This window comes from Hoplias malabaricus, chromosome 12, assembly GCF_029633855.1.
Source record: "Hoplias malabaricus isolate fHopMal1 chromosome 12, fHopMal1.hap1, whole genome shotgun sequence".
Lineage (NCBI taxonomy): Eukaryota > Metazoa > Chordata > Actinopteri > Characiformes > Erythrinidae > Hoplias > Hoplias malabaricus.
The window spans coordinates 8,886,108-8,913,138 of record NC_089811.1 but is presented as its reverse complement, the minus strand read 5'-3'; the positions used below and the strand labels follow the sequence as shown (position 1 = coordinate 8,913,138).

Here is a 27,031-nt window from a genome sequence, read left to right as displayed (position 1 = left end):
AAAACTCCTGTCCCGAAAACGAAGCAGAGATGTCTAAGGACGACCTGTCTTCAAAACATTCCCAGAATAGTAGAGTTAGAGGTGGGACAAACTTTCAAATCATTCTTTACAACAAAACATGAGATGTTTTTCTTACATTTTTATAAATCCTAATTGGGATGCTGCTGGGATGCCCCCTAGTGCATATATTTATAATGCATCACGCTGAAAGGTGCTATTGTAATTTTTTAAAGAGAGAGTGTGTGTGGTTTTGGAGTTCAGAGCCTCAGAGAGTGTGTGTGGTTTTGGGGTTCAGAGCCTCAGAGAGTGTGTTCCTTGATAAATGGATGATGATGGTGGTTGTTGTGGGTGTGAGGATGGAGCAGCTGAAGTGGACAGAGGTTGGATTTGAATGCTGATAGTTGCCTTTGATTTTTTTTTTTTTACTGTTGTTGATATGCAATATTATACTTAAATATACTATTACATACTATACTATACCACTCCAGGGTTTCACTGGTGACCACATGAGATGTTTGTGTGTCTTTTGTGTGTCTTTGACAATTGATTATTGACTTTGATGAATGACTGTTGTTTTTAAAAACTGCTGTGCAGCTTTGATGATTGATGACGGATGATTAATTTCTGTGTGGATTTGGAAATTTTATTACGATTGACTCTTTGATGATTGTTGTATTTCCTGTCTTTAAAGACCTGTTCTCTTTAGTAGTTGTTGTCTTTTTATTGTCTTTGATCTGTTCTTTGAGAATTATTGATGTTTGATGACTGAGTGTGTTTTTTTTTTAATGATGGCTGTCTGTTGTGTTTACTGACTTTACTCTTGTCCTGGATGATTGATTGCTGATTGATTGCTGATTGATTGTTGATTGCTCTGTGTCTTTGATGACAGATCAAAGTAGATTAAAGATCTGAATTTCATGTTCATTTTGGAAGCTGTGGACACTAAACGTTAAGAAATGTTCCTAAATGAGGACAGCTTTAAGAGATGTTAAATGGAATAGTTTATGATTGATTGATGTGTATCCTTGGTGAATGATTGCTGTGTTGCTTTGATGAGTGATTGTTTGAAGTAGGTTTACCTTTGAATAGTATGCTCTTAGACCTTAGAGGATGTGTGAGCCTCAGCCTCTGCTGTGTTTACCTGGTGACTAACTGCAACACTGTGACGTTCTGATTTGTGTATGTGTGTGTATATATGTGTGTGTGTGTGTGTGTGTGTGTTTCCAGTGCCGTATCCTTCCTCCCTCCACAGTGACCCTCGAGCTGCAGCCGAGCCCATGTCCAACCTGCGAGCCAGTCATTACAGTCCAGTCTTTTATCTGTTGGACAATGGTAAGCTGTGGACGTCCGGGACCGGCTTCTCTGCTCTCGCGCTCCTCCGCCAGTGTGTGTGTGTGTGTGTGTGTGTGTTAGCATGCTGCTGTAGGACTAACCTCACGCTCACAGTGCCTCTTGCCTAGCTGTACCTATTTGCCAGCGCTCAACACACACCACTTCTTTTGACCTTGTGATGTTGTGTGTGTGAGAGAGAGAGAGAGAGAGAGAGAGAGAGAGTGACTGACTCCTCTCACATTATACTGTGAGCGCACCGTGAGAAAAGAGAGAGGGAATGTAAGTTAAACTGAGTTTGAACTTTCTGGAATTGTCTCATCCTTGCTCTGTCCACAAAGACAGTCTTCCATAGCAACTGTTGCTCAGTATTACAAGATGACAAAGGCTTTTCAAGAGGTATCCACAACAAATGCTACAGTTTCTCATTTCACTGACCACATGGTGCAAAGCTTGACCACCTTAGCAACAGTTTCTATGGAAGAATGCATATGTGAGTGGAGCGTAGATAGGGAAACCCTATCCCTGGGTTAATGTGGCCAAGAGACAAAGAAAGAGAGATGTGCGAGTCTTTGTTTTGTTTGTTAAGCTTCTCTCATTTGCCTGCTCCTCTTAATACCTCATTCATGCTTATGTGTGTGTGTGTGTGTGTGAGAGAGACAGAGAGAGAGAGAGAGACAGAGCTGCAAAGAAAGTAGCAGTTGACTTGCGCTTTGTTTTGCAGATTGCCTGAGCCTGAATGATTTTTGCATCAGCCAATTAAGCTCTAGAATTAGCCGGACAGCTCATCAAGCAGCGCATCAGCGAGAGAAGGCTTAACCTCCGCAGCCTGAGTGATTAGCACCTGACCGTCCTAAAACGCAGCACTGTTAGTGGTGTCTCTGCAGTGCTTTCCTTTAGGCAACATTCCCAAATCGCGGCATGTATGTCAGAGAACTCAGGGCATTTCACAGAAATCCTGCTCTGAAATATGGCTCTTAAACCAGTCTGTACCCAGTGTATCCATGGGTTCCAGCTGACATGATGGTGTAGAGTAGCTGCCATATTGAAGGCCTACTCATTACTTAAACTCACAATTCAAATAAAAACTGTGATATTTTCTTTCCTTTTTTTTCAGTTGCCACTTTTATTCCCATTAAGACGTTAAAATATAAGAAATATAAGTATGATTTCTCCACCTCACATTTGTAAACAGAGCTCTCCTCGTCTGTGTTAGTCAATAGAGGAGTATGGGCCATGTCCCGATATATCACCATACCCCCTACATAGTGCACATCACAGATAATAAAAGTAATAGCACCCAGACCGTAATGAGATGCTCACCAAGAAATGTGAAATTTACAGCTCATGAAAAGTTATTTCAGATCATTTTCGATATTTTAAGGTCTACGCATTACAGAGAGAGACGCATTAGAGTCTGACGCTAATAGTTTTCCATTAGATCCTATCATGAAAATGCTAATATGGCTAACAGAATGTAACTCTGTCTCCTCATATGGTACCCACGGCAAAAAGATCAGGTCTGAAACACATGGATATGGACTTAGTTGAGAAAATTCCGCTGATTCTGAAACCACTGACACTGTGACATCACAAAAATTAACATATCATATTGGCTTACAGTAGTTTGTCTTACAACAGCTAGGCTCCGCCCATTCATGCAGAAGTTATAAGCCTGCATTTTTGATTAAAGCACAATACAGGACAGCCAATCAGAACAGAGTTCATTTATGTGTAATGGTATTAAAGGAACACTATGTATTATTACTAGCTTAAATTTACAGCTTCGAAACCACTGTGATGTTGCACTGAGCTGTAACAGGGAGAAGAGAGCCTCTGCCATTACTACTCTTGGCTCAGCACTGCAAAAGCTGCACTATGTAACTTTTGGAGCAGGGTAGAAAAGCCCATCAGAACAATGCTCATCCACAAATATCAGTTAAACTGTTTTTCTGATTGGTCAGGAGTTGATTCAGGCTTTAATTGGTGCACAACACATGGCAGCAAATCAGAACAAAAAAAATTATATGTAATAGAGTTCAGAAATGGGTGGTGTAAATATAAACAATAATAATTAAATGATCAATAAAATAGGGTGGAGTTGGTGTGTTCTCCCCATGTCCGCGTGGGTTTCCTCCGGGTGCTCCGGTTTCCTCCCATGGTCCAAAAACACGCATTGGTAGGTGGATTGGCGACTCAAATGTGCCCCCGCCTTGTGCCCAGTGCTTCCGGGTAGGCTCCGGACCCACTGCGACCCAGAACTGGATAAGGGTTACAGACAATGAATGAAAGATTAATAAAATAATAATGACATGCACACAAAGCAGGACAGGCCACTTTAAAGGAACAATATGTAAGATTTGGTGGGGCTCCCCTAGTGTTACAGAACTGTACTGAAATCAATGGTAAGGGGGCTGGTTTCTTACCCTCTTCCAGAAGTTACATAGTGCTGTTTCTGCAGTGCTAAGCTCGCAGTAGCACTGACAGAGGCTCTATTCTCCCTATTACAGCTCAGTGGAGCATCTCGATGATTTTGAAGCTGTCATTTTAGAGTAAAAGTATTACATAGCGTTCCTTTAATACATGAGGTCAGTGCTGTACAGTGATTTTACAGTATGTTGTTGTGTCCAAACTAAAACGATATGCTAATCAGTCGGCTGTGCCGCGCTGCCCTGACATGACCTCCTTTAACTCGTTAGCTTATTAACACACAAACCTTGAACGAATGCTAAACAGCTGACTCCCAGAGCATGCTGGGAAGAGGGAATGGCTGCATTGCACGGAATGCATGGATCTAATGCTAATTACAGTGACCATGAAATGGCATGTGACCGGACACAAAAACACTGTCCTGATTTGGGAATTTGTTGGAAAATAAACTCTGTAAACATCTTAGTTCCAGGTGCTTTTTCCCCTCCGAATCACTAGGGGGCACTGGTTGAAATGTGTGTATATATATATATATATATATATATATATATGCTGTGGTTCCAGAGTGATAGTACTCTTGTGGCTCCGAGCAAGCCATATAGGGACTAAACCGTGATGTGTAAACCTTGCAGAGCTCTGATTGTCCAGAGAGAGTCGTGACTCTACGCCACACAACGCAGACGACCAGCACTAACTCTCCATCTGTAAACTCTCCAGCTACAGCAGAGATCACAATTGTTTTTATCCAACTCACAATGGCAGCTCATAAAGTTATGCCGTGGTCTTTTGAAGAGGTTCAAACGCTCCTTGAATCAGTGGCGGATGAAAGGAAGGAACAAACTCTACTGATCTGTCTGAACTGATGATGGGGCTGTGTTCAGTCTCAAACAACAACATGAATACGTCAATACACAATGAGTAAACAACTCTTAACATCGTTAACAAAGGGTATAGTCCAGTAGAGCTGAGTAGAGTAGGTACCATGCAGTATAAATGTATCTAATCCTCACAGCAATGTACATCGAGTGTAAAGACCTTACAGAAAAGACAGATACGCTCCTGGAGTTTCAGAAGAAATGTTGAACAGGTTTCACTAACTTTGGGGAAGTAATGAAAAGGCTATTATTCGCACAGACACACAAACACAAACACACACACGCACGCACACAGAAACACGCACGCACACAGACACACACACACAAGCACACAGACACACACACACACAAGCACACAGACACACAGACACACACACTCACGCACACAGAAACACGCACACACACACACAAGCACACAGACACACACACACAAGCACACAGACACACACACCTGTAAGGCACAGGTTATTGATTCTGGAATTTTCAATTACCGTCGCATACATAGAGCAATTTCCTCAGAACAAGATTTCTTTCATTTACAGCCAAATCAGAGCAAGAGAGAGAAAGAGAAAGAGAGAGAGAGAAAGAGAAAGAGAGTGAAGGACAGAGTGGGTGTGAAAGAGGGAGAAGGAAAGAGAAAATCACAGGGAGACAGTGAATAGAGAGAAAAAATGAATAGAGAAAGAGTGAAGAGAGCAAGATGGAAAGAAAGAGGAGAGAGAGAGAATGAGGGGGGAAGAGAGAGTGAAGGATGGAGTGGGGCAGATGGAAAAGAAGAGAAAAGAGAGAGAGAGATTAAGAGTTAGATGTTGTTGATTGTGGGATGTACTCTGTCCAGATGTTAGTGACTGGAATACTGTGAAGGATGTGATGATGGTCAAGTGTCCAGATGTTAAAGGGTTTTCAGTGGTAGTCCGCAGTGCAACGGCAAAATGTTGCATCCTATTTCTTTTGACCTATTTGACTTTGATTTCTAGACTCTCTGTCTTTGTGTGTGTGTGTGTGTGTGTGTGTGTGTGTGTGTTTATTCAATGTAGTTTGACTGTGGTGTTCTGTGGTTCTTGAATTGAGGAGACACCTCCAGATCACAGAGAGTCCTTTGTAGTAAATGTGTAAAAGCCCTTAAATCTTTAATGTACAGATCAAATTTAACCCATTACACTTTAAAGGGGCTTCTCCTTAAAGGGGAACGCCACCAAAATTTCCATTACATCCAGAGGTTTCTAAACTATAACCAATACAGATTGATCCACACAAACTCTTCTCTGATAATGAAGTACAGAGTGCATGCAGCAGTAGAAACCAGCAGCGCCCCCTAGAGTTTAGTTCCACTGTGGGTTCTGTCTCTCTCTGCTGGAGAAACAGGTGGAAACACTGAGTTTAGTGAGGGATGGTGATTGGTCCGTGGGTCTCCCTTGTGACCAAACTTAGACATTTTCCACCAAAAGAACTCTGGTTCTGGTTCTTAAACCAGTTCCGTTCATTCTTGGAACTTTTGTTCTCTACAGTGAACTGGCACCCACACTTTTCCACAACTTTTATAGCAACCAAGGATGTGTCATCAGCGGGGGGCTGTGGGGGCTTGGTTTCCCGTTTCCCGTGTTCTATTTGCCCATTTCAGACAGAAAAGATCCACAGACACATCTGGTACTTTGGTCTTTTACCCAGAACACCATCGAGCATGATGTAACACATCGTATATGACCCGTCCAGCTCCACTGCACCATATCGCGTATCCGAGGCTCTAAGTTCTTTCTGGAGCTTCTTTATCTCGACTCGCCTACAAATGGCGTCACGGTTCAGAATAAGGATCATACCTTTCTTGGTCTTCCAGCTGGGAATGCACTTTTCTGGTTTGGGAATAAGTTCATGTCGGTGGAAACATGCTGAATCTTTCCAAATAAGGTTCAAGAACAGGAACCGAACCAGTTTTCTGTTGGTGGAAATGGATTAACTGGGATCACCAGGATAACCTTCCTGTCCAGTCTGGTGGGAACTGTGGTCGGAATATACGCTTGGATAATGGCATTGGCCTAGAATTCCCATATCAGTGCATATCTACTCTGAATTACTTTGGGTTCATCTTTATTCACAACTTCTGCAAATGGATGGAACTTTCCTTAACAAAGCCAGGATCCAAGGGGTCAGCCGGTGAACTGGTTTGCTGCTGTATTTATAAATAATCCATGTGCATATGGTGTCTCTGAGTGGAGTCCCTGTTTTCTGGAGGTTGGAAATGTCTGGGCATGTAGTGGCATGGCGTGACATCCATTTGCATCGCTGCACGTGCAAGTGTTAGTGTCAGTTTTTGTTTTTTTGTTTTTTAAAAATAATCCACTTCCATTTCTTTTTCCCACTCTTATTTCCATTCTCCTGCATCTGTTATGGCTTTTTTTCCCAACCCCATTTCCCTGTTTTTTTTCTTTTTATTTTTTTTTACTGGATTAATTCCCCTCCTTCTTTCCTGTTTCTTTCGTTTCAGTAAAGGGACCAGGCAGAAAGTTAAGTCTACCCACTGATCTTAAGACTGATCTCGGTACGGTAGGCCGAAAGCGAGCGGTATTTTTTTTTTTTTTTTTTTTTGGGTTTATTTTGGTTTTAACTTCCTTCTTTCTTTGCACTCATCTACTTTTCACTTCATTCTGTTACCGACACCACACTGAAGATCTGCTTTTAGATCAATGGATTTATTTTACACTCTTTTCTTCTCATCCAGTTTGTGTCTCTGAGGAGTTTTAGATTTGCCTTTCAGTTCTTTTGATGTCTTATGGAACCTCTGTTCATAAAGGCTTCATAAAGGTTTCATAAAGGCTTCATAAAGCTTCATAACGGTTTCATATGGCAAACATCAGACCTCATAATGTCTGGGGGATGCCTGTGTAGTTCATATCATACAGAGCACTTTATGGAGCAAAAGTACATGACTTCATGATAACATGAGTTTGTGAGTGAGTGGCTGGGTGAGTGTGTGAATGATTGGCTGGTTGAGTGTGTGAGTGATTGGCTGGGTGAGTGTGTGAGTGATTGGCTGGGTGAGTGTGTGAGTGAGTGGCTGGGTGAGTGTGTGAGTGAGTGGCTGGGTGAGTGTGTGAGCGATTGGCTGGGTGAGTGTGTGAGCGATTGGCTGGTTGAGTGTGTGAGTGAGTGACTGGGTGAGTGTGTGAGTGATTGGCTGGTTGAGTGTGTGAGCGAGTGGCTGGTTGAGTGTGTAAGCGAGTGGCTGGTTGAGTGTGTGAGTGAGTGGCTGGGTGAGTGTGTGAGTGAGTGGCTGGGTGAGTGTTTGTGAGTGAGTGGCTGGGTGAGTGTGTGAGTGAGTGGCTGGGTGAGTGTGTGAGTGAGTGGCTGTGTGAGTGTGTGAGTTAGTGGCTGGGTGAGTGTTTGTGAGTGATTGGCTGGGTGAGTGTGTGAGTGAGTGGCTGTGTGAGTGAGTGAGTGAGTGGCTGTGTGAGTGTGTGAGTAAGTGGCTGGGTGAGTGTTTGTGAGTGATTGGCTGGGTGAGTGTGTGAGCGATTGGCTGGTTGAGTGTGTGAGTGAGTGACTGGGTGAGTGAGTGAGTGACTGGCTGTGTGAGTGTGTGAGTGATTGGCTGGGTGAGTGAGTGGCTGGGTGAGTGTGTGAGTGAGTGACTGGGTGAGTGTGTGAGCGAGTGGCTGGTTGAGTGTGTAAGCGAGTGGCTGGTTGAGTGTGTGAGTGAGTGGCTGGGTGAGTGTGTGAGTGAGTGGCTGTGTGAGTGTGTGAGTAAGTGGCTGGGTGAGTGTTTGTGAGTGATTGGCTGGGTGAGTGTGTGAGTGAGTGGCTGTGTGAGTGAGTGAGTGAGTGGCTGTGTGAGTGTGTGAGTAAGTGGCTGGGTGAGTGTTTGTGAGTGATTGGCTGGGTGAGTGTGTGAGTGAGTGGCTGTGTGAGTGAGTGAGTGACTGGCTGGGTGAGTGAGTGAGTGACTGGCTGTGTGAGTGTGTGAGTGATTGGCTGGGTGAGTGAGTGGCTGGGTGAGTGTGTGAGTGAGTGGCTGGGTGAGTGTGTGAGTGATTGGCTGTGTGAGTGAGTGGCTGGGTGAGTGTGTGAGTGATTGGCTGTGTGAGTGTGTGAGTGATTGGCTGTGTGAGTGTGTGAGTGATTGGCAGGGTGAGTGAATGGCTGGGTGAGTGTGTGAGTGAGTGGCTGGGTGAGTGTGTGAGTGATTGGCTGTGTGAGTGATTGGCTGTGTGAGTGTGTGAGTGATTGGCTGTGTGAGTGTGTGAGTGATTGGCTGGGTGAGTGAGTGGCTGGGTGAGTGTGTGAGTGAGTGGCTGGGTGAGTGTGTGAGTGATTGGCTGTGTGAGTGAGTGGCTGGGTGAGTGTGTGAGTGAGTGGCTGGGTGAGTGTGTGAGTGAGTGGCTGGGTGAGTGTGTGAGTGAGTGGCTGGGTGAGTGTGTGAGTGATTGGCTGGGTGAGTGTGTGAGTGATTGGCTGGGTGAGTGTGTGAGCGAGTGACTGGGTGAGTGTGTGAGTGAGTGGCTGGGTGAGTGTGTGAGCGAGTGGCTGGGTGAGTGTGAGCGAGTGGCTGGGTGAGTGTGTGAGCAAGTGGCTGGGTGAGTGTGTGAGCGAGTGGCTGGTTGAGTGTGTGAGTGAGTGGCTGGGTGAGTGTGTGAATGATTGGCTGGGTGAGTGTGTGAGTGAGTGAGTGTGTGAGCGAGTGGCTGTTTGAGTGTGTGAGCGAGTGGCTGGGTGAGTGTGTGAGCGAGTGGCTGGGTGAGTGTGTGAGCGAGTGGCTGGGTGAGTGTGTGAGCGAGTGGCTGGTTGAGTGTGTGAGTGAGTGGCTGGGTGAGTGTGTGAATGATTGGCTGGGTGAGTGTGTGAGTGATTGGCTGGGTGAGTGTGTGAGTGATTGGCTGGGTGAGTGTGTGAGCGAGTGGCTGGGTGAGTGTGTGAGTGATTGGCTGGGTGAGTGTGTGAGTGATTGGCTGGGTGAGTGTGTGAGCGAGTGGCTGGGTGAGTGTGTGAGTGAGTGGCTGGTTGAGTGTGTGAGTGAGTGGCTGGGTGAGTGTGTGAGCGAGTGGCTGGGTGAGTGTGTGAGTGAGTGGCTGGGTGAGTGTGTGAGTGAGTGGCTGGGTGAGCGTGTGAGTGAGTGGCTGGGTGAGTGTATGAGTGCTTGCTTTCACACTCTATTGCGATTGGTTCATTCACTTTACCTCTAAAGGGCCTTGCTCCATCCTGACTGGACCATCCAATACATCAAAGTAGCCATGTTCTAACCCTATTGGACCATTCTTTAACTCTACAAAAGCCTGTTCCATTGTGATTGGACCATTTCCTCCTGTACCCTCTACACTGAAGTGCTCTCTATTCTTCTTCTTCTTTCTCTTATCTGCTCTTTCTCTCATGCTTCTCACAAGCCATAGTCAAAATAGAAATATTTTTTGTCATCGTAAAATAAACCCAACCACAGCTGGACCATGGGAAAGACCACAGAATAGAACAGAAATATATCTCTCATGGAAAATAGCACAAATAGCTTAAAAACCTGTTTATTACATGGTTATTAATTAGGTTATAAACCCCTTAAAAGACATTACTAACCATTTGTAAAATAGCGATAGAAAGGGCTTTTTTGTCTTTTTTGTCTAAAACTGAAAATGTCAAGGTAAGAATAATTAACTCAGACCTGAGGATGTGAATTTACTCATTTCACATGTTAAGGTCTACACCACAATATTATTAATGCACAAAAAGACAATCGGTTGGTGGTTAATTCATTAAATTTGGTGATTAAATGGTTAAACGTATTAACAAATATGTGCTGGGGCTGACGGGGTTAATGTCGACCAATGGAGGACACACAGTGAGGTCAGTGTTTGGCAAAATTTGATGTTTAACTGTAGACGGATGTGGGTTAATGCATTAGCAACATATTTAATAACCATTAATAAACAGATTTTAAATCATTTATTAACATTTATAAGTGCAGTCTTATTCTAAAGTGGTACCCTGGTGTTTATTTATATCCAGTTTGGAAAATGTTATTAAAATCACATGGTTTGGGAGGTTAGGGTCCAGGTTTGAGTTAAGCCCCCTTTGGGACCAATGTCATTTGTGGGGCGGGCATTGGTGGGCAACAACACACATGCTGCATTGCTGCGAGTAGGTTACGTAACCAAAGAGTGGGCTAGACGAGGACCATATCAGCTTCCAGTTTTTGTGTTTATATTCAGTGGGCAGGGGATTGATTCCTCCCACCAATAGACACATCCCATTATGCTGCTCCAATGACGTGTAATAGAAAGAATAGAGCCTCTGTCATTGCTACTCTGGGCTCAGCACTAAAGAAACTGCACTATGTAACTTTTAGAGGAGGGTAGGAAATTATGTCCCTCCCTCCCCCCCTCCAGGAGCCCCAGGCAAAAAAAACCCAAATCATACCTAGTGTTGCTTTAAATTGCCAAACTGTAACTGTGTTTTATTCACTCTGGAAATCTCACAACTTCCACCGCATTAAATGGAAATTTGAAGGATAAAAGCTAGTGTGAATGTGTGTGTGTGTGCAGTATGTGTGCAGTAATAACCACTCTCTTTCAGCAAGTTTGCTTCACACTGCGAGAAGAGTGGACGTTTGAGGCTAAAGCTTTTGTCTGGGCTCCGTTGTATGGATATAAAGATATGCTTTAGGCTCAAGGGCTGGCTCTTCGTGCAGAGGACCTGATTGAGAACATGTGTAATGTAGAAATGGTAGGGTAAAGTCCAGTAGCTGGTAAGACTAATGTGGGCATTAAAGGAGCACCTGGAGTGTTTGGTAAAAGAATGTGTGAGTGTTTTGAGCTAATGTGTGTGTGTGTGTGTGTGTGTGTGTGTGTGTGTGTGTGTGTGTGTGTGTGTGTGTGTGTGTGTGTGTGTGTGTGTGTGTGTGATTTTACAGCCAGGCTAAGCACATGCTACCCCATAGCCCTTCACTGTACTCCAGTTTCCCCGGGAGTGTGTCAGACACACCCTACACACGTAAAGCCAAGCCAAGTGAAATTTCAGATTGGACACAGTCCAGATGCTCTGTCCACTCCAAGGGAAATGGACGTGAAGATGCCCATGAACTGGGCTCCACCTCTGGGCTTCCTCATCCTCAATCCAGCCCCTAACCCACCAGCAGCATTTAGAAAGGGGCCAAGACCATCAGTAAACAGCCCACAGTCTTTAAACACTCTTACAAGTTCAACTTTTCAAGCCCCGCCCACAAACACACTGTTAGCCAATCAAATGTTTCTTTGAGTTGTGGACAGTTGGGACCTCCCAATCACACCATGTGTCCAAACTCGGATGGAGACACCTCCCAAAGCCAACCATCACATCACAACACATCACATCTTATATATCATAGCTGCCATCAAATCCTCACAATAATGTTCCATCAAATTCGCCATTCATTTCTTTCAGCCTTCATTCTGAAAACAATTCCAAGCCCACAGCAGTTGCTTTAGAGGAACGTTTATGTGGGTGGAGCATGGATATATGAATTTCAGTACTACGATTCGTTATAATCGTGTAATTACAAAAGTGTAGCCTGTTATTACATGTAATTATTTTATAATTACATATAATGTTGCAAGTAAAAGATTAAATCCTATGACACGAACTGTGCGACTGCACTTCATCTATTACTCTGACTCCATCACAGTAGTTACATTGTCATAGCAGTGCTGTTAATGTGTAATTACACAGTTATTACAGACATGATAGATTTTCCTGAAGCCTGGCTACGTCTCTCTATCAAGGCTGAGTGAGGATGAGGAATCCTGCTGAATGCTCATGTCCAGTGAACGATGACTCTGCCATCACCTCTTTTTTCCTCTTCTCCTTTTGTTCTCTGCTTCTTTTCCTGAATCACTTTGTCCTTTGTTTTCCTCATGAGCCTGCACTGACGATGCTGCTGTTATATATGACCATAACACTCTCTCTCCCACTCTCTCTCTCTCTCTCTCTCTCTCTCTCTCTCTCTCTCTCATTGCGTTATTTCCTTTAATCACTTTTACAATCTCTCTCCAACACCCTCTGTTTCTCTCTGTCTCTCTCTCTCTCTCTCTCTCTCTCTCTCCATTATTTCCTTTAAACACTTTTACAATCTCTCTCTATCACCCTCAGTTTCTCTCTCTGGTTTCCACCTTATCATCTTCTTCTTTCTTTCTCTCTCTCTCTCTTCCTCCTCCTCCTCCTCCTCCTCCTCCTCTCATTTGAGGCTAATGCTCTGTCCGTTCTTTCAGATCATGTGAATGGACACTGCACTAGCCCGACCTCTCAGGCGTGTGTTCCTGGGGGCAGAAGCCGTGTCCCTGGGGGTCCCGAGGGGCCGCGGCTGAGTCGCCGGGGGCCCGGCCGTCCGCCCTTCCGCAAGGCCCAGTCCGCAGCATGCATGGAGGTCTCTCTGCCTGTGTCCTCCCTCACCGAAGGTGTGTGTGCCTGCTCTCCCTCTCTCCTTCTGTCCCTCTATCACTCTATCCCTCCACCAGAGGGGGGCTCCACTCTGGCCCTGAAGGGGCCACATTTCTGAGTTTCTCCTGCTCTGAGACACACAGCTGAATGTGTAAGTTCAGACGCTGCATTCAGCAAATGGGTCACAACACAAGCTCTAAAAAATTGTGTCCAATTCCTAGTGCTCTATCTAGGCAAGATGTAGGGGTTGGATGTGGAGCGTGGATGTAGAAGAGCGATGTTGAGGTTTGATGTGGTGGGGTGGATGTGGAGGGCATATGTTGAGGGTAGATGTGGAGGTGGATTTTGAGGGTAGATGTGGAGGGGGGGTCGAGGGGGATGTTGAGGGCAGATGTGGAGGTCAGGTGTGGAGGGAGGATGTGAAGGGCAGATGTGGAGTGGGGATGTTGAGGCCAGATGTGGAGTGGGGATGTTGAGGGCAGATGTGGAGTGGGGATGTTGAGGGCAGATGTGGAGGGGGATGTGGGGGGATTTTGAGGGCAGATGTGGAGGGTGGATGTTGAGGGCAGATGTGGAGGGGGATGTGGAGGGTGGATGTTGAGGGCAGATGTGGAGGGGGATGTGGAGGGTGGATGTTGAGGGCAGATGTGGAGGGGGATGTGGAGGGCAAATGTGGAGGGTGGATGCTGAGGGCAGATGTGGAGGGGGATGTTGAGGGCAGATGTGGAGTGGGCATCTTGAGGGCAGATGTGGTGGAGGATGTGGATGTGGAGGGCAGATGTGGAGTGGGGATGTTGAGGGCAGATGTTGAGGGGGATGTGGAGGGCAAATGTGGAGGGTGGATGCTGAGGGCAGATGTGGAGGGGGATGTTGAGGGCAGATGTGGAGTGGGGATCTTGAGGGCAGATGTGGTGGAGGATGTGGATGTGGAGGGCAGATGTGGAAGATGTGGATGTGGAGGGCAGATGTGGAGTGGGGATGTTGAGGGCAGATGTTGAGGCTAGTTGCAGATTTGAAGGCTGGCTGTTTAAACAGTTCCCTAAATAGGCAGTGACTAGGCAATTCACTAGGAATTGGGACACAGCCGATATGACCCATACAGACAAACAGAACTAAAGATATCTATCTACCACTCTGTATCAGGACCAGTGACCCTCCTGGACCAGAGTTGATGACCCCTACTTCTCTCATTCCTCCCTTACACCCCCTTTACCCCCACCCCCAACCCCTTTAACCCCCACCCACTGCATGGTGACCAGTCCAGAGGCGATAGAAGCCTGGAAGAGGGCAGAAGACCATTGGCCGTGTCCACTGACTCTTTGATTTAATTTCTTTCTCCTGAGAGGAAATTGGTGACTTTAAAAGGACGTGTCCACTCTGAGTGTCCAGTGATAAAGAAGACACTGTGCATTTTTAATTTCGCCAATTTTCATGTCTCCTTTTGCTGAGACCACAGTCCAGCGTTTTTGTGAGGTCTGTTCTCAGGGGGTTTGTGTCCTGACTGACCATGTGGCCAGTGAGTGTCAATTGAAGGGGGTGTTTCTGATAAAGTGGCCAGTGTTTATGATGAGCGTCAGTAGGGGTGGGAGGGTGGGTTTGGTGTTTCTGAAAAAGTGGCCAGTGGTGTTTTCAGTTTACCAGGATGTCATTAATGATGAGTGTTGCATGGAAAATAAGACACAGTCAGAATGACACAAACCCAACGAGAGAGTATCACAAAAACGAGCTTTATTAGTTTCCTTGGGTGGGTGTGGGTTGGGGGTCTCCATCTTTGTTATGTTTGAGACTAATGGTTCAAACATGGGGCTGAAATCCACTCTGCTCTAATCCAGAGATCACGCTCATCCTCAGCGCTGCCTGCTGGAGGGTCCTGCTTTTACTGGCAGATGATTGCACCACAAGGGCTTTCACATTAGTGTGTGGACACACACACACACACTCACTGGTTTACGACACACTACCTTTGTTTTTATGGTGTGTGTTAAAGATAAAAGTCTGTTCTCACACACGGGAAAATAGCAATGGATCAGAGTCAGAGCTAGTTATGAGTTAATCTAGATTTCAGCATAAAAATAATATAATCTACTGAACCCAGCTTTAGCAGCGCTGTGTTTACATCTCCTAATGAAACTGCTCACACATCAGTAGACTCTGTAGTAGTAGTGAGCTATGGGAAGAAGTTGTGGCCAAAATGGTAAAATGATTAATTTGCGTTTAAATAATGAACACATTAACGTTTCCAGATGAATCACCTGCGTTATCAATCATCAATCACACACTCGAGGATGGTGTTTTAATGTGATGTTAGCTCTTCTGAACTGATCTTTGGGACACAGCCTGTGGCCTTGTATCTCCGACGGCAGTACACCAGCACTGATATTTCACACTTTAGCGCCCCCTCTGGCTTATTATTGCTTAATTAACCTTTTCCCCAAAGCTATCATTTTATTGGCACTGGCCAGAACTGACGTTAGTGAGTCTCCCTTGCCGCGAGGTGTGTGTCCTCACCGCAGCGACAGGCGTGCGGCTGCACAGCGGGGTCGCACCGATAATTAAAGGTCAATTAGCAGCGCCATGGCTAATGAGATACACTACAGGAAGTGAGGACAGCAGGAGGTGAGGGATGCTGGGAAACGCATTATTAACAAGCATCGAGGGCACATGCACAAATAATGTCCAGAAGTTTACAGACACCTCCTTTAATGGGGTACAATCCCCCACTGGTTAATCTCTATAGATGTTCTGGAGCAGCTGCACATGAGCCTTAATGTATTACACCCAATGCCAAAAGTGCCCCAGTGGAGGTACGGACTCTGGAGTGATGGAGCTCCATCCAAACGCTCTTAGAGGAGCTGGAGTGATATTTGGGATCCAGAAATAACCCAACAACGTATGGCTGAATGCTATCAAATCCTCACAGAAATCTTCCAGCGACTCGTGTTAAGCCATGTTTTTAATCGAGGTTAAACTCCGGAAAGCTGTGGCCCCCAGGAGCCTGAAACACTCAGACGCAGCTCAGCGTGCGGCGAAAAACATCATCTCAGAGAACACTCAGACATTTACTCAGTTACAGCCACAATGAGAATCCCCCGCTGAGGAAGTGAACTCCACATCTGAGAGAGAGAGAGAGAGATCAATCTGTTAGATTTCTCCTGGCTTTGATTGACAGCTAATGACCTCAACAAATAGGTCCCTGAGAGAGAGAGAGAGAAAGAGAGAATGGGGGGTGGGGGGTGAATCATGAAATATTCACAGCAGTGCGACAGATGCGTTCACACACGGACACAGAGCAGATAATGAGCCAGATGTTGTCCTGTTCAATGTGGTTGATGTCTGATATTAAAGATCCCCAAAAGGTCAACTTGTGTGTGTGTGTGTGTGTGTGTGTGTGTGTGTGTGTGTGTGTGTGTAACAGACAGTGTTTAAGGAACTATTAAAAGCTATATACTTGTAATCTAACGTTTAGTCATTTACAGTCTCTCTACAGTGCTGTGTGTGTGTGTGTGTGTGTGTGTGTGTGTGTGTGTGTGTGTGTGTGTGTTTATGTGTAAGTGTTTAAGGACAGACATCCTCTATGTTTTGTTTCAGGCAAAAAAAAAGTCTAATACCACCTGAGGGGTCATTATTATTACTATTACTATTATTATTATTATTACTATTATTGTGCTCATCGTATCTGACTACAGGAATGCTGGGAAAGTGCAGGACGAATCCCCGCTGTGCTGGACACACTGGGGGTCATTTCTAGGGGTGTTTTTGTTGTTGTTATTCTTTCTGAGATGGAGATGAAAGTCCTGCTCTGTTTCTCTTCACCGGATCTGTTTCCTTTCTCTCCTCTGTCTCCGTCTGAACTCCGTACTGTGCTCGGTCTCGGTCTCCGTCTCTCACGTCTCGCTCTGTGTGTGTGTTGTTTATGTTTGTGTGTGTGTTTTATTTCTGTATGTGTGTTGATTACGTCTGTGTGTGGTTTCCCTCTGTTTGTGTACTTTATATTTGTTTGTGTGTCGTGTGTGTTATGTCTGTGTGTTGTGTGTTACTTTTCTGTGTGTGTGTGTGTGTGTGTGTGTGTGGTTTACGTCTCTGTGATTTCTTTCTCCGTCTGTTTGTTGTTGATGTCTCTGTGTGTGTTATGTGTGGGTTGTGTGTGTGTTGTTTAAGATTTGCTTATGTTTTGTGTCTGTACATTGTGTGTGTGTGTGTTGTGTGTGTGTGTGTGTACTGTGTGTGTATCGTGTGTACTGTATATGGCGTGATGGCCAGGTTACGCATCGAGGCGAGCCATGTTGCAGCAGCTGCATGGCGTCACTATGTACTCACACGACGAGCACCACACCACCAGCTACTCCTGGCCCGAGAGAGGTAAGAGGAGAGGGAGTCTGCAGGGGTCCGCACTCCATCAGCCTCCATCACACACTGCGTCCAGTCCTGTCCTTCATCACAGCTTCCTCTCGTCCCGTCTCAGAGCTGTCGTCTCCGGGTCCCGGCTTCTGTCTCTGCCGCCTCTCTGTTACATGTCTGTATGGGGCGGGTCTCTGCTTAAAGAGCCTGTAACATGGAAAAGATTTGTGATGTCATAAACCCCCATAAAATTTACATATCACTGTATTCAGCCTGCACCAGATTAGTCATGGAGTGTTTCAGTTTAGACTGCTTTAAGAAAAAGGGACAGTCCCAGGCAGCCAATCAGAGCAGAGATGTCAGATATATCATCGCAGTCAGAGCAATTATAGGATTTACGTACTGATGATGTTTCACAGTGAACGGACCAATCCGAATGCTCCAAATTTAAAACATTCTTTGGAGAAACGAGATTTTAACTGACAGCTAGGCCCTGTTTGTTCAGAAAAGGCAAAGTACACAGTGCCAACCCTGCGCTCCTCTGAAGTGAACAGTTATATTTACGGATGTCTTTTGTAATGACTAGCGCCTGGGGACCGTTGCCAGATGTTGAAAGATTCCCCCTGGTCCACTGATGACTTCATTGTTATTGACGTTGTGGTTCTGTGTTGTTGTACTGAATCTGCTGCAGCAGTCTTCGATGCGGTAGCTTGGACTCATCACCCGCCGATGAAGCCACATCCTCGTTTTATCTAGTGGCATAGTGTGTCCTGAAGGGCACTTACGCTACTATTCCACTTCATGGTCCCTACTCTACTCAACTCTGCTGTTTCTTTGCTGTTCCATTAAGTTCATTTGGACCTGGGTGGCATGGTGGTGCTGCAGGTAGTGTCACAGTCACAAAGCTCCAGGGTCCTGGAGGTTGTGGGTTCAAGACCCGCTCCAGGTGACTGTCTGTGAAGAATTTGTTGTGTTTGCCCCATGTTCACGTGGGTTTCCTCTCACAGTCCAAAAACACACATCGGTACCTGGATTGGTGACTCAAAAGTGCCCATAGGTGTTAGTGTGTCACCCTGTGAAGGACTGGCGCCACCTCCAGGGTGTGTTCCCGCCTTGAGCACAGTAGGCTCTGGACCCAATGCGACCCTGAATTGAAAAAGGGTTACAGTCAATGAATGAATGAATTAATAAACTGGTCCTGGTACCTGGAACCAGATTCCTTTTTAGTACCTGTTCTATTAATCAATGCTATGCAACGCAGACGTCCAGCACCAACTCTCCATCTGTAAAATCTCCAGCTACAGCAGATATCACATTTGTTTTAGTCCTGTAGAGCCCAGTATTTGTGAGCAGAGTTGGTACCGTGTCGTGGAAAACTGCCAAGAGAGAGAGAGAGAGAGAGAGACCATTTCCTTAAATAGCCCTGAGGTGAGTGAATCAGAGAGGTCCAGAAAAGCTTTGTGTGTGGGTTCTGACCTTATAAATATTCAGCGGAGGATTTGAATTGCAGGCGACCTCAGGTCAAACTAGTTTTAAAGAGGCAGGACGTGCTGGATGTGTTCAGACAGAGCACTTGTGTGTGTGTGTGTGTGTAGGACTGTGTCTGTAGAAGTGTGTGTGTGTGTGTAGCTACTGTGTATGCATCATCTGTCCTGCTGAAACTGCACAACAATAAAAACGTATGAGAACGAAGGGTGTCTCCTGTCTTCTTCCGTCCTGTTGTCCTGTTTGCACTCTGGTACCTGTCGATGCTTTTCTGACAAAATGTGTTTATCTGGAGTGTGTGTGTGTGTGTGTAATGTGAATGCATCCCGCTTTTTTAAACTCACTTGAATCTGGTTAATTTAGTTCTTCTGTTTTGCAGCTCCAGCGTCGTCTTGCAGTTCTTACAATGTCTTCCACTTTCTTTCTTTACAATTTCCACTGCTCTGCTCACTCTCTCACTTCCTCTCTCTCTCACTGCCTCTCTCTCTCTCTCTCTCTTTTCCTCTGCCCTCGCTCTTTCCGTCCTGGTCCTGTTTCCAGAGAGTCGGGAGAACTCCTTCAGCCGTTCGAGGAGCTCCAGTGTGTCCAGTATTGATCGGGACACTAAGGAGGCGGTGACCACATTGCAGTTTGCAGAGTCCTACGGCCGCAAGTTAGACGCTCTGCCCACGCCGTGTCTGTGGGTGGGAACCAGTTTGGGCCTGGTGCTACTCGTGCCCATGTCTATCCCCGTCGACGAGCAGGAGAGGATGGAGGAACCGATCACAGTGGTGCCCACCAGTGAGCAGTGTTTTTATTATCATGAGTGTAGCCTCCTCGGTGTGTAGAGACCTTTGGGTCAAACTCGGGCCAAGGTCAGTTGCACTAAACCTTTTGGATTGTACACTTAGGACCAAACCCGGTGCACCACAATGTCCAGTCTGCAGGGTAGAAGTGCCACCTTGTTATGGAGTGTCATGGTGCCCCTAGGAACTACATTTACATTTACACCAGTCTGCAGTGATATCAGAGGAGCTGCTGGACTTCAGCTGCTACTAGGGCTGTTTTCTCCTTGCTCTTGCAATACTGACATCTGTGGGTTGCTTTGGGGGATGCTCAGCGTCTCTCCGGTGATTCACAAGGCATCCTAACCCTCTGTTTGAATCTCAGTTTGAAGGGCCATGTCGCCCTGACACTTCACCCCACCCCTCCATCCCAACAAGAACTGAGACCCCCCCGCCCACACCCCTAGGCAGAATGGAAAGGGAGGGATACGTGGATGGGGCAAAGCAGCAAACCTTATTCCTGTGTCTCTGTCTTTCTCAGGCACGGTGCTGATGCTGAAAGGGTCTGTCCTGAGGTTTGGTTTTCTGGACTGCGCTGGAGGTCAGATTATGAGTCCGTACGAAGTCTGGCGAGACCTGAACGCCCCGGAGGATCTCGATCGCCCACGCCGGCGCCGGCTGGTCAACTACTCACCAGGTTCCTCGCAGGAAGTGGTCGGGGATGGGCACCTGGCTGTGGTCTGCTCTGAACGTCAGGCCAAAGTGTTCCTCATGCCCTCGCAGGCCTGCCTCTATGTACACAACATCACAGAGTCCTCCTTCGTCCTCAGGGCAGACATAGTGGCCGTCTCCAACAGTGTATGCCTCGCCTGCTTCTGCGCAAATGGACACGTCATGATCCTCAGGTCCAGCTCCACACTCACAACAACAACCTACAGGCAACGCTCGCAATCGGTGCGTTCCATTCTGAAGGCAGCTGCCTACTCCGTCATTGTCTTCAAAGGCAGCTCCCTCATTAGGCAGCATTTTAACCAACAACGAACCTCATTAGGCAGCGCTTTCAGGACACTCCTCAGAGTCAGCATACGTCATCACGTCTAGCAAGTTAAGAGCGAGTACGTTAAAACCACTAGCGTATTAAACTAAGCGAAGGGTAGTTCCAGCAGTCTGTCTGGTCTCGCTAAACTCAGTACCTTTCACTTGAAAACAATTTAAAACTCTTGCGTTTATACTATTTCAGTAAACACACGCACCAGTAGATCATTTGTACACAAACTCCTCCAGAGAGCTGCCTCCATCCACTGTGTTTTTAAAACTAAGTGCTGGAACTCAGAATTCAGCCAAAATGTGGACACTGCCTTGTAAAGCACCTTATGCTGCCCTCCACATGAGTCAGTCCTTTTCTTGGCAGCGCACATATGCTGCCTAAAATGCTGCTTACTTAGGCAGCTGCCTACAGAATGGAATGCACTAAATATGTTGGTCAGAGAGTCTCTAAACTACAGGTCTCGTGGGGTGTTCCTGGTTTGCCGTGGTCAGTACCGAACATAAGTGGTCAGAGGAAGTATGACCGGTGACGGGCGACACGATCCTGGGCCCAGAGTCTCACTGATGGTAGAGAGAGTGAAAGCGAGGGTCTGTCTGGTCTGTTCCGATCAGAAGAGAATCCATCTCTGTGGATGGAGCTGTGTACCCACACTGACCCCTTCACTCCCCTCACACAGCAGTGGAGCTTGGGCGCCCAGGGCCCTGTCGCCAGTCACCGGTCATCCGACCCTAAACAACTTCTGGTCGGTACCTACCACTGCACACCAGGAACTCCCCACAAGACCTGAGTTTTGGACACTGACCAAAACATAACCATCACAATGTGGCCCTCAGATCATTACACTGGCCATTTCTCTTGCTTCCAACACAGACTTCACAAACTGAGTTAATATTGAGAATTAATGTCAGTCCAGGACTGTCACGTTTAGTGACATTAATGCCCCTTCTACACAGATCCAGACAGATTTAAAAGCGAAGGTTGTCGTGATCTCACCTTCACAGTTGTTTTATGTAACTGAAAATGGAAGTTTTTAAAAACACTGTTGTCAGCAGTGTCGTATTTATGGGTAACGTGGACAGGGCCTAAGTTGATCCTGTGAAGGTTAAATCTTTGTCAGCATTGAGTGTCCTAATTTTATTCCTATTACCTTGAATACTAAACAGACTGTTAATCCCAGTGTCATTCCTGGAGGGAACAGCTGGGTACTGATGGATTAGATTGGGTTAGACTGGGTTTATTAATTGATTGGTGATGCTAAAGTGCATGCGGTGTGTGTTTGTTACAGTCTGCCCAGCTTAAGGCCACTGCTGGACGTCCACTACCTGCCACTGACGGACATGCGCATTGCCAGAACCTTCTGTTTCACCAACGGAGGGCAGGCCCTCTACCTCAGCTCGCCCACGGAGATCCAGCGCATCACCTACAGCCAGGAGATGTGTGACAATCTGCAGGTGTGTGTCTGATTTCATCCCAGTTTCATTCGGGTCTTCATTCTCTTCTCAGTGCAGTGCCCATATAAGGAAGTACATGGCAAAACCCTTTTCCTCAGTGGCACATGACTGTCAAAAATAGTTGGTCCACACTAATGGGTTTTGCACTGAACACTCAGAAATACAGGCAGTGTCTCCGTAGTGGGACCCTCAGTGGCTCAGATTCTTTAATTGAGGAATGTAATTAGATAAAAAAATAATCCCACATAATACAGAAGCAGGGTTAATCTCGATACCAAAAACTATGATGAAAAATATCACATTGAAAACTAGACAAGAACTAAATGACAACAATAATTTGAATATTGATAATTTACCCATTATTTTTAATTAGAAAACAGAAAATCGCAAGGAAATAAAACCAGGAAAATGCTCTGTCTGTTTACTGTTGTCAAGGCGATGAGAGCAGGCAGAATCTACCAGCATCTGGGAGTCGCTTGTATCAACTGTTGGCTAATGATTCATAGAGTTGAATCTCTTGGAATCGACTCAGTCTCAGTTTGCTATGTGTTCTGCAGCAGCTTTGAACTTAAAATATTAACGTTAAATAAACTCTAAATGTATCTGAAGAAAAAGTTGCCATATTCCTTCCGTCATTTTGGATTTTAACGTTTTTAAATGTAACAATTGTTAAGCAATTCTTTATGAAAGTTAGTAATAAATAATACCTCTAAAATAGTAAAAATACTAAAACTAAATCCAAAGCAGCTGCCGAAATGTAACACTGTTCTGAAAGCAGATTTAGAGAAAACTCCCAGCAGAATAAATGCATTAGAATGGGACATAAATATTTTCCCATTGAAATAAATGGCTAGGAGTCCTGGACGTTTCCAGCTACCCTGAGTGGACATGTTTTACGCCACAGCTCTTCCTCTACAGACATTATTCACATGACGAAGGAAATGTCTTACACCCGAGACAGTGTCTTCACAGCGTCTCCCCTGAACCATGCTGTGGAATAAAGGGTTTCCCATTACTGTGTCCGTGCCATAAAAGCTATTGAACCTATTAAAGCATAAAACCTATTAAATGAACCTTATAAAACCTACAGTACTGGCATTAATATAGATAACTTAGGCCAATCTTTAGTCAACATGGCCAATTTACTTTTTCTTCATCCTAGAAAAAAGGAAGTGAGGACCCCCTCTTGACCCCCCTGTTGCCCTGGCATTTCCACCTTTACCAGCTACAAAAGAGATCTGTTAGTATCTGAAATAAATGTATTTCTCCACTGGCTTTAAACAAATCAGGGCCCTTTATCTGTTGATGCTAGACACGTTGAACTGTTCAGGGATTATTAGTTTAATGTTTGGAACAGGCAGAACACGGCATAAATAGAGGCACGGTTGCCGTTTGATGTGCTGGTGTATGTGCTGATGAGGGTGGATGGTGTGGGTGTGTGTATTGTGAGCACATTTTCAGTGGGGGTGTACATGTGTGTGTGGGTGAGTGAGGGTGGGGGGTGAGAAAGAATGAGAAAGAATGAGAGAGAGAGAGAGAGAGAGAGAGAGAGACACTGCCTACTGAAGTGAAATGTCATGCTTGTCATGGATGCTTTGAGCGTTGCTGAACTGAGTCCTGCTGCACCTCACTAGCTTTTATATTATCTCTCTCTCTCACACACACACACACACACGCACACACACACCATGCTCTGATCTTACTTGCAGGGCAAGTATTCAGAGCCAGGTTTAACCTGGACACGGATTTAGGAATAAACATGAAGGTCATGTCTCACTCTGTGGTTATTGGTCGGCTAAAATAAAGAAAACAGACTCTGTTCATCTCAGGACAAAGCTACACATGGGTAACAATGATGTTTGAAATCTGAAGGGTTTCTAATCTCTGAAATTCACTGGATTCTCTGGATCCAAATCTAAATCTGAATGAATGATTGTGCATTTAATTGGCATCTGTACTTTTACACTGTATGGTCCCCATTCTACTCAGCTTCCTTCTCTGTCCGGTAAATCTGGTCCTGGTCCTGGAACTGATTTCTTTACTTAGTCCCTGTTCTCTCATGGTTCAGAACGACTAAACCGTGGCGTGTAAACCTTGCAGAGCGCTGATTGTCCAGAGAGAGTCGTCACTTAACGCCACGCAGTGCAGACGACCAGCACTAACTCTCCATCTGTAAAATCTCCAGCTACAGCAGAGATCACATTTGTTTTTTATCCGACTCTCAACAGCAGCTCGTAAAGTTATGCTGTGGTCTTTTGAAGAGGTTCAAACGCTCCTTGTATCGGTGGCCGATGAAATAATCCAGCCAGAGCTGGACGCTGCAACTAAGAAGGAACAAACTCTACTGATCTGTCTGAACACACTGAGCTGTGTTCAGTCCCCAACAACAACAACAACAACAACACCCCAATACACAATGAGTAAACGTTTAATGTTACCGCCACCGTTGTTGTGGTTTCCAAAGGCGACACTGGATAAATTTTAAGGGGGAGCTCTGGGGATGGAAAACCAACCAGGGACCAAACAGTGTGTAGAGTCTGGTAGAGTTGGGACCATACCGTGGATAAGCGCCATAAGCTGAACCTAAGATCACTAAGGTCAATGTGTCAGCTAGAGAGGTAGAAATACCCCTGGGATTGAGCTGTGGAGTAGTGGACTGCCTCTCTGGAGTAATGGAGCTCCATTCATTACCTTGGGATTAGTAGGAGTAACTAATCACTCAGCCTACCAGACCCTGATGCTCTTGTGGCTGAAAAACCCTTTCAAAAAAAGACTTTTCCAGAAATTAGTGGGTTTTATCTTAGAAGAAATATTGGATGAGGAAGTTTCCACAAACTTTAGGCCACACAAACAGAACATGCACACGTTTGCTGCTGTAGGCGTAGAGGAAGGCTCTGATACTTTTACCACACTGCCATCTTCTGGTGAGACTAGTGTACTGACCGTAACCCTCTCTGTTTCTGTCTCATTAACGCTCCCCTGATTGACTGCCTGATGAATTGTGTGATTGATTACCCCATCGATCGGCTGCAGGAGATGCTGGGGGAGCTATTCACACCCACGGAGACTCCTGAGGCGCAGAACCGAGGCTTTCTCAAGGGCTTTTTCGGGGGAAACGCTCAGACCTTTGACCGTGAAGAGCTCTGTGAGTGCTCCTTTCTTTCTGACAAATGTGTGTGTGTGTGTGTGTGTGTGTGTATGAATGACTGATATTGACATTTCTAATGTAGCTACAGTTAAAAAAGGTCACATTGCTGCTTTTATGACTCAGTCAGGGAAGTTTTGAGATGGAAAAATCCACTTCAGTTGCCCTCAAATGTTCCATAACTTCATTTTCTGAAGGGAGTGTGTTGGAGCGGGACCAGAGGAATATTAGCACTGACACTGGCTGCAGATATTTCCCAGATTTTATGCAATTTTCCATTAAAATCTTCAAAAGTTCATAAGAAAAAACATTACCATATTTATATCTTTCATCCTATTTTTAAATATATTTCTTTAAACTATTATTTTTAATTAGTCTATTGTTTAATTAGGACTGCGGCACGCTGGCGCTGCAGGTAGTGTCTCTTTTAAACAGCTCCAGGGTCCAGGGGTTGTGGGTTCGACTCCCGCTTCGGGTGAGTGTCTGTGAGGAGTGTGATGTGTTCTCCTTGTGTCCGTGTGGATTTATTCCGGGTGCTCTGGTTTCCTCCCACAGTCCAGAAACACACGTTGGTAGGTGGATTGGTGACTCAATAGTGTCCGTAGGTGTGAGTGTGTGAATGAATGTGAGAGTGTGTGTGTCGTCCTGAGAAGGACTGGTGCGCCCAGTGTTTCCAGGTAGGCTCTGGACCCACCGCCACCCTGAACTGGATAAGGGTTACAGACAATTAATTAATTAATTATCTCTAAGAACCATCTCCAAGTCATCCATCAGAGCCTTTTCCTGATGGAGCTCATAATGAATGCAGTGACTGATTATTTTTATACACGACTGCTAGCTTGGCTACACAGCTAACAACCACAAAAATGAAAGTTCAGTTCAGCATTTCTTTGAAGCAATTTTATATTAAAAAATAAATGTATGTTATAACCTGACTTCTCATTAGATTTTACTAATGTTTTCGTAGCTAGCTAATTAGCTCCCTGAAGCTAACCCAACTGAGGGCCGGTGCTTCCAAGATCATAAAATTCATACAAGGGAAGGAGGGAACAGTGAGGTTGCCTTCAGTGAGCTAATTAGCTAGCATCAGTAAATTGAGGGTTTTAAAAATGTAAAAAAAAAAAAAAAAAAAAAAAAGGCAGAGGGCTCAACAGAGCACAGCTGACCTCTCACTCTTTGAGGGTGGCTAACAGGGGATGGCCCCAGTCGAGTTGTGGTGGCTAGGCTATGAGTTCGGAAAGAGTGAGACTGAAAATATAAAGATACCTGGTTCAAACCTGAGTTTTGAATGTGTGTAGTCATGTGGGTAATGTTGTGTATTCTCTTATGGAGTGGTGTTTTGAAGGGGAAGAAGACTTTCCACAGACACGTCTTGAGTTTTTATTTATTACACAAGCCTCTTGTTTAAAATAACATCTGTAGGTAATGGGGTGAGAGAACTGGGGGAACTCTGACTTCATTCATTCATTCATTCATTATCTGTAAGCGCTTATCCAGATCAGGGTCACGGTGGGTCCAGAGCCTACCTGGAATCACTGGGCACAAGGCGGGAATACACCGTGGAGGGGATGCCAGTCCTTCACAGGGCAACACATACTCACACATTCACTCACACATTCACTCACACCTACGGACACTTTTGAGTCGCCAATCCACCTACCAACGTGTGTTTTTGGACTGTGGGTGGAAACCGGAGCACCCGGAGGACTGCGACACTACCTGCTGCGCCACCGTGCCACCCACCTCTGACTTCTAGAAAGATGTATTGTACTCCA

At 45.5% G+C, this 27,031-nt stretch overlaps 1 protein-coding gene across 8 annotated transcripts in view; it reads left to right on the top strand.

Moving 5' to 3' along the window:
* Positions 1–27,031, top strand: part of stxbp5l (syntaxin binding protein 5L) — a 122,469-nt gene that overhangs the window by 90,423 nt on the left and 5,015 nt on the right. For 2 of the 8 annotated variants that reach the window (XM_066686205.1, XM_066686203.1), the window contains 8 exons: positions 1,228–1,332; positions 7,117–7,170; positions 12,857–13,042; positions 17,286–17,384; positions 19,389–19,628; positions 20,154–20,517; positions 21,946–22,111; positions 25,145–25,256. In XM_066686205.1, the coding sequence (XP_066542302.1) occupies positions 1,228–1,332; positions 7,117–7,170; positions 12,857–13,042; positions 17,286–17,384; positions 19,389–19,628; positions 20,154–20,517; positions 21,946–22,111; positions 25,145–25,256 (1,326 nt within the window). The remainder of the gene's footprint in view (positions 1–1,227; positions 1,333–7,116; positions 7,171–12,856; positions 13,043–17,285; positions 17,385–19,388; positions 19,629–20,153; positions 20,518–21,945; positions 22,112–25,144; positions 25,257–27,031) is intronic. The other 6 variants (XM_066686210.1, XM_066686209.1, XM_066686204.1 and 3 more) reach the window with 5 other exon arrangements.